The sequence below is a fragment of the Etheostoma spectabile genome, chromosome 1 (genome assembly GCF_008692095.1).
Source record: "Etheostoma spectabile isolate EspeVRDwgs_2016 chromosome 1, UIUC_Espe_1.0, whole genome shotgun sequence".
NCBI classification, from domain to species: Eukaryota; Metazoa; Chordata; class Actinopteri; order Perciformes; family Percidae; genus Etheostoma; species Etheostoma spectabile.
Window position 1 is genome coordinate 23,379,063 of NC_045733.1, and position 8,115 is coordinate 23,387,177.

General features: G+C 41.9%; 1 protein-coding gene across 1 annotated transcript in view; it reads left to right on the forward strand.

Moving 5' to 3' along the window:
- The window catches only part of LOC116689200 (serine/threonine-protein kinase BRSK2), a gene marked incomplete in the record, with an annotated part of 273,622 nt that overhangs the window by 199,828 nt on the left and 65,679 nt on the right, over positions 1–8,115 (forward strand). The window contains 3 exon segments of the mRNA XM_032515617.1: positions 376–409; positions 2,802–2,870; positions 7,788–7,934. Coding sequence (XP_032371508.1) covers positions 376–409; positions 2,802–2,870; positions 7,788–7,934 — 250 coding nt within the window.

Below are 8,115 nucleotides of genomic sequence, written 5' to 3' on the forward strand. Positions count from 1 at the left end.
TTGAAAAAAGGGACAAAAACATAAGAAAAAGTTAAAAACATCGATAAAAAACTTTAGCGGTGGTCACATTTAAAAACTGGTCATATGTTACCCAACAGGGTGAAGTATCATCACGGGAATGTAGCTCGGGGCCGTTTCATTTTGAGTTACATAACAGCGACTTAGCTAACAAAGAAATTATCCACAATAAAAGTCAAGCAATGAAGGTCTTGTATTTTCCTGGATTTCCGGGGAAAGTGGTTCATGTTCCTTCTTCAGAGAAGGTTGTGCTTACGTGTCACCTGCGTTGTGGTTCTCCAGCTGGTTGAGTGCGTGGTGTTGTGTAACGCTGCGAGGCCTTTCCTCCATAACCTCCTGTCTGTGGCTCTTCCCCAGATCTCCGCACTACGCCTGCCCAGAGGTCATCAGGGTAAGTGCTGTGTTCCTTTCATTCAGTAATAGCACTCTCCACCATGGCTCTTACATCACTGCTCCATCCTCTCTGCAGTCATTCACTCCCTGCTCCTGCGGTCTTTGGACCTTTCCTTCCTCCCCCCCTCGCCACTCAGTTCGAATACCCTCTGTGCACACTTAGAAGAACAGCTATCTGTCACGCAGTCTTGCATTTGTTTTTGTCTATTTTGTTCCCTTATTTCCTTATTTTTGTCTTATGGACAGCAAACAAGCGTATGTTTGGTTTGAACTGCGGTTAATTTTCAACCTGGTCCCTATTTTGACAGATGGGAACAACAAGACTCAGACTCAGACTCAGATTTAGATTTAGACTCAGATTAGACTCAGATTTAGATTTAGACTCAGATTTAGATTTAGACTCAGATTCAGACTCAGACTCAGATTAGACTCAGATTTAGATTTAGACTCAGATTTAGACTCAGATTCAGATTCAGACTCAGACTCAGACTCAGATTCAGACTCAGATTAGACTCAGACTCAGATTTTAGACTCAGACTCATATTTAGACTCAGACTAAGACATAAACTTAGATTTAGATTTAGACTCAGATTCAGATTCAGACTCAGATTAGACTCAGACTCAGACTCAGATTTAGACTCAGATTCAGACTAAGATTAGACTCAGACTCAGATTTAGACTCAGACTAAGACTCAGATTTAGACTCAGACTAAGACTCAGACTCAGACATAGACTCAGACTTAGATTTAGACTTGTCTTTATTTATGCTTTTCAGATGACTCCTGCAAGGAAATTGGAATTTCCAGCATCAGTTTTAGCATGAATACAGTATAGAAGACAGTATAAATATTACAATAATAACAGTAATAATAACAATAATAATAATAATAATAACAATTAGAACCTATGGCTATAAAAATACATAAAAAGACATTCACCATTAATTTAAATCTTTGACATTGGTTCAGCATTAAGCGGCAAAACAAGCTGCGATGGAAGGTAAAAGGACAATTGTGCAGCTTGTAAATCAAAATTCATAAAAGTGCTTGTTTTGTTATTGACCAACTCGGATTAATATTCTAAGCGTCTGACAACTTTATAGAAAGGATTTCTAAGGAGGTCGACCTTTCTGTTAAAGAGCAGGATCCTTTTTTAAAACATTAAAAACGTCCCCAAGGTAGTGTAACGCCAGTGAATGTTTGCGTTAACTAATAACTAGTCGTGATTACATACTAGTACTTTCGAGGCGTGGATAGAGTCAGAGCACGGAGACGGCCTCGACGGTAACTCGGTCCATTGCTTTAATCACACTTCTTTGCAGAGTCGAACAGCTTAAAACTCATCACATACATGCCTCAGTATCTACTCATATCCCTCCGCCAACCTGTTAAAAGAACTACAGGCAGGGTAGGCCTACAACATGTTAAATAGCTCCCTGGTTAAATTAAGGAACACAATACACTGTGAAGTTATAACTGATAGCAGAAACACTGCAAACGGTCATTTGTTAACTAAATGTTCACAAAATAAATCCCATCTTACATTCTTCCCTTTCTTCAGATGAAATGTCCCCATTTCAATAAATCTCATCTCACAGTAGCATTGGCTAAACCCACCAGACTCCATGCAAATAAACAGTCATTTTAGCATCTAGAATACGCTCGTTTCAAAGAGGACGAGTCCGATGATTTCAGGTTGACAACATTTATTCAGACAGTGAACACACTCTCATGCAAAGGGAGCCGCCTGTTGTACACACACACACACACACACACACACACACACACACACACACACACACGAGAATGACTCCTGAACATCAGAATAACTGCTTTTTTATATACATATTCTTCTTGTCCTCACACGTTTCAGTCTTTCTATTTCTTTGGGGCGGAGTTACCTTCACACTACTCCTTACATGGAAAACACTTCTAATAGATAATAATAGATAATAATAGATAATAATAATAATAATAGATTCACACATTCTAGTCTTTTCTAAACTGTGGGACAGGGTTACCTCAAAACTAAATAAAGATCCTCAGAAAAGATGAAATACATTTGACAACATGCATGCTTAAATATTCCACCTATCAGTCATTTTTTGGAAATGACAGTACAGTAGATGAAGAAGGTTTTGTACATCCGAAAAAGAAAATTCAAAGACATCCCAAAATAACTCCTGCAATGCAGTCAGCAGAGCAAATTGCTGATGTTGCGTTGCAGGTCCATGCATACATGGGCGTGTTTTTCCATTAAGCGCAGCGAGGAGCCGAAGCTCCCAGCAGTCAGAGTGATGTACAGTGTGTAAAACAGAGACGAATGGAGAGTTTATGTTGTCTCATCCCTGTCTCTGTCTCTGTCTCTGTCTCTGTCTCTGTCCGTCTCAGGGGGAGAAGTACGACGGGAGGAAAGCCGACGCGTGGAGCTGTGGAGTCATCCTGTTTGCACTGTTAGTGGTGAGTGACTGGACAGCTGTAAATAAAGGGACCTTGTTCCCTAAAGTGGAGATTTTATACTAAAACAGACTTTGATTTGATTGGTCCAACTTATAAGTCCCGCCCCCAAAGCCATGCTGTCTGTTTTAGCAAAACATCAGCTACGTTTTCATCCATGTGTCCATCATTTTCACTGAATCACAACATTCAACAACAAAGTGTTTCTAGATAAAATGGCTCCCGTCTCCGTCACATGATCACTGTGGACAGGTTGTAATAGAGCTCATGTTCCAGCTGATAGCGACATATTGAATTAACAACCACGCTATCGCTATGACAATGCTGGTTCAACTTGTCTTTTATTGTCCCTCCGGCACCGCTGAGAGACTCTTTGTCGAGACATGTCTCTCTGTCTGAGCGTCTTCCATTTCCATTTGGAGAAAAAACAATTGGTAAAATAATTTCAATACAAAAAGAGAGAGACAAATGTCAAAAAAAGTGATTCAAATGTGAACAACTGTAAAATAAAGTGAAAAAAATTTCAAAAAATGACAATCGTAAAAAAAAAGATTAAAAAATTAAAAAAAAAAACATTTCAAAAGGCTCAGAAAAAGTCTACGAACGTTGAAAAAAGTGACAAAATCATTGGGGGAATGCCGCAGAATGGTTGACAAAAACAACCATAACCTTGATAAAAGGGTTTTCATTCGAAATTTTGACTCAGAAAAAAAAAGAAATTTAGGTTGGCCGGGAAGACAACACGAGGGTTAAATCCCAAACGTGGGTTTTGGACCTCGGTCCGGACCTTTAGGTGTAAAAACAACTTTAAATGCAGAATGAACTCTTTAACTTGTGAACCCCGATGAAGAGAAGTCTCTGAAAATGTTTGGACACAAACACACGAGCTGGGATTGAAAGGGAACATCCAAATACTTCATATGACGGGAACTTGTGTGTGTTATAAATACATAAATCTTAAATCTGCTTGTTCTGGAAGCATCCCTCGTGTGTGTGAGGAACGAGTGGATGCTGTAACAGACCTCCTCTTCTTGTACATGCAGTGCGTGTTCTCTACACCAGGGGGGGTTGAATTAAAGATTGGATGCTGGAAACACACTGTGTACCAATAAAACATTAAACAACACATTATAAATTAAAAGAGTTCAGAAATGAAAATGTCCTGCCCTAACTCACACGCCGTTACCACGGTACAATGTGTTCATCTTTTCTCTTCAAATCCATGGAGTTTTAGAAATAGTGCAGCGCTCGTTTAAAACTGAGCAGGTTGCTTGGCCTCCTGTTTCTCCAGAACCATGTACCCCCCCAAAATACTCACTCAGGGACCCCAAAGTGCTGGCTACGATATAGTGTCTGGCTTTTGTCTTTTATATCTAGTGTTGGCAAAAAAAAATAGCTATTTAGGCTATGTTCACACTGTCATTGCTGCCTAACGCTCACTTTTTTTCTGCCTAAACTTAACCGTAGTGTCCGCCAAAATGGCCGGCAGCTCTCGGTGCTCTGGCACTAGAGCCCAACCGATATACTGGAGGATATTGGGCATTTGACAAACTATAGGTACTGGCATTTATAATGGCTGATAAAAAAAGTTATATATACTGTATATCAGGGCTGTAGTACTCGAGTCCAGTCTTGGGCTCAAGTCCGTTTTTCTATGGACTCGGACTTGTCTCGGACTCGCTAGTATTTGGACTCAGACTTGTCTCGGACTCGCTAGTATATGGACTCAGACTTGTCTCGGACTCGCTAGTATATGGACTCGGACTTGTCTCGGACTCGCTAGTATTTGGACTTGGCCACTGGTCTTGCCAGATCTGGCTTTTGGTCTGGACCGAGTCCAGGTGTCTTTATTATGTTGATAATAATATTGGAGGGAAAGTGAAACCCAAAATGATTGTCTTGATACTGTCATGCATAAGACCTTTATTCTGTCCTGGACTCGGTCTTGACTCGGACTCTAACCTTTTTGGACTCGGTGTTGTCTTGGACTCTAACCTCTTTGGACTCGGTCTTGACTGGGACTCGACTAGTCCTGGTCTTGGTCTTGTCTTGGACTCAAACCTTTTTGAGATGATTCTCATGCAATACACATAGTGCCCAGTTTACCACGCTAGCCCCTCAACACCACGTCTACCAACAGATATGGAGAGACCAGATGTGTGCAGTCGTAGGGCTGAAAAACGCTGTTTTCCTGAGAGGATGTTGGATTAATCTAAAAAAATCAGAAGAAATGCATGTTGGGAAGTTGATTAAACGTCTCAGTTTTTCATTGTGTGTGAAGCGGGGGACATGGCGTCATTCAGCACACACACATCCACTCACATTAAATTAGTCAACAAACTCAACAACAGTTCCAAAAACAAAAACCACTCTGAACTCGCACATGCACTGACACCCCCCCCCCCCCCCCCCCCCCCCCCCCACACACACACACACACACACACACACACACACACACTTACTTACTTATATATAACACCAACAAATACACTGAAATTCTGTGCAATTTCATTAGAGTGCAATATATAGTTATTATTTAACACTTAACCACTTAATTTCCTTACAGGGCAATATTTAATATTTAATCACTTAATCTCATTATTGTGCAATATTTAATACTCCGGACACCGTTTAATACTTGATACACCCATAACTATATTATTTGCATAATGTGTGTACAAACCCTTTATCTTTCTTACTATTTCATATGTGCACATAGCCGCTCTTAGGAACTGTGCATCCCCTCTTCTTTTTTTTTCTTCTTCTGCACTAGTTGCATTTTATATATGTATATTTTTAAATTTGGTTTTGACACTGGAAAGGTTTTGCTTCAATCTCGTTGCACAGGTACTGCACTTGTGTATAATGACAGTAAAGCTTTCTATTCCACTCTACAATACGCCGGCCCTTCATCTCAGCAGCGTTATAACGCGACGGTGACAAGTGAGCAGCCAGAGGAGGAACTGTCTGTGCACACATGCGTGCTCTGCTCTTGATTAAGATGCAGCGCGTAACACAGTCATCATGTGAAGATAAATCTCTCCAATCGTGTTGTTTTTGATTACCAACGCAGCGTCGGTGGCCATCTGGCTCCGTCCTGCTCCCTCTCAATGAGGAGGGAAACTGGATCAGTCATCACGTCACTGAGCGCGCTCCCCAGCTGGTGAGCAGAGGCCGGGGCGGCTGGCTGCGATGCAAACCGCTTCATCATCGCTGACATGTACTGTGTATACATAGATATATATATATATCTATGTATATATATAGTATATACATGTCATATATTGCTCACAAACTGCTTCTTGTCTTCTTCTTTGTCCAAATCAGAGACTATTCTCCCTTGAAAATCCCAGACATCGTTTGTACATGCAGCAATTACGACTAGAGAGGTTCAGATACCTTTATCAGTAAAGCCTCCGAGACTGACTAAATGCTGGTATTGGTATCGGAAAAGTACTGGAGTTCATGCTCCAATCTGATATCACGTAATTTAGAACCCAGGAAAATCTACTTTAAAGTTTGTTGTTATGTTCATTGTCAAACTGGAGAGTAAAACGCCATCACTAACGGGGACGTTGTAGAGCGTCCTCTGGTGGACAGACTATGCAACACCATCACTAACAGGGACGTTGTAGAGCGTCCTCTGGTGGACAGACTATGCAACGCCATCACTAACAGGGACGTTGTAGAGCGTCCTCTGGTGGACAGACTATGCAACGCCATCACTAACGGGGACGTTGTAGAGCGTCCTCTGGTGGACAGACTATGCAACACCATCACTAACGGGGACGTTGTAGAGCGTCCTCTGGTGGACAGACTATGCAACGCCATCACTAACAGGGACGTTGTAGAGCGTCCTCTGGTGGACAGACTATGCAACGCCATCACTAACAGGGACGTTGTAGAGCGTCCTCTGGTGGACAGACTATGCAACGCCATCACTAACAGGGACGATGTAGAGCGTCCTCTGGTGGACAGACTGTTTTTAATATTTTTTTTTAATATTTAAAAAATTGATTATTTATCATTTATCAGAATCATTTATTTGTCATTATAAATGATTCTGATCAATGAACATTTATATATTAATTTTGTTTTTTATCGGGCATTATAAATGCAGATACCGATAGTCGGGCTAGATATCTGTCTGTTATGAAATGTTTTACACACACACAATGCCTGAATGAAGACTGAAGACGATTTGAAAATGTGAAGGAGACCTAGAAGTCCTCGGTGTCTCAGTGAGAGAAGATGAGTGGACTACCAAGGGGAATAAACAGCTGAGGGTTATGAGAGTTATGAGAGCTGTTTCTCATTTGTTCAGTATGCAAACTGAATAACGTTCATAATGAACTAGTCAGCACACATACACAGCATCCAGATACACCAGAGTGGTAGAACCCAGACACTGAAGATCTTCCTCTGTAAACTGTCACGTCCCAATGTCTAGGGGTAACCGAGATGCAACATAACGTGTGCCCCCCCCCCCCCCCCCCCCCCCCCCACACACACACACACACACACAAAAGACAAAAGAAAGCTTCAACTTCTACAAGAAAAAACGGGGAAAAGATAACAAAAAAACTAGCAACACCAAACTGCTAGATCACTTCCTCAATCTTAAATCGCATCACTCAGTTATACCGAGGCACATGTTGGGAAATGACATAGTGAAGAGAGAGAGGGGAGAGCTCTTGTCCAATGGGGGGCTTTAAAATGGCTCTCGTCCTCCTGGCGACCAATCAGGAGACAGCAATCACCTCTGCTGGACCAGTCCGGTGTGCGCACCTGTTCTCCATTATCTGTGGTTAGGAGATCCCCTACTATAGCAGGGTGAGAGACACAAAATGACCCCAGGGTCATAACAAAACGCTGTTGACTGTGAGATGACCCGTGTTGTCTCCTCTCTCCTTCCTCCAGGGCGCCCTGCCTTTCGACGACGACAACCTGAGGAATCTTCTGGAGAAGGTGAAGCTGGGAGTTTTCCACATGCCTCACTTCATCCCTCCCGATTGTCAGAACCTTCTGCGCGGTATGATTGAAGTGGACGCCGGCAAGAGGCTCACGGTAAGCTGCTCGCCGGCCGGGAGATCATCTCCCAGCAGACTCGTTTTTATTTATTCATCTTATTAGGACAATGCACATTAATGAACATTTCTGTAAATGCGCCAGTGTTAGCCAATTATGGCTCTTTTTCAACTGTAGTCCTACCTAGGATGCATGTCTTTTATGGTGGGAAGAAACCGGA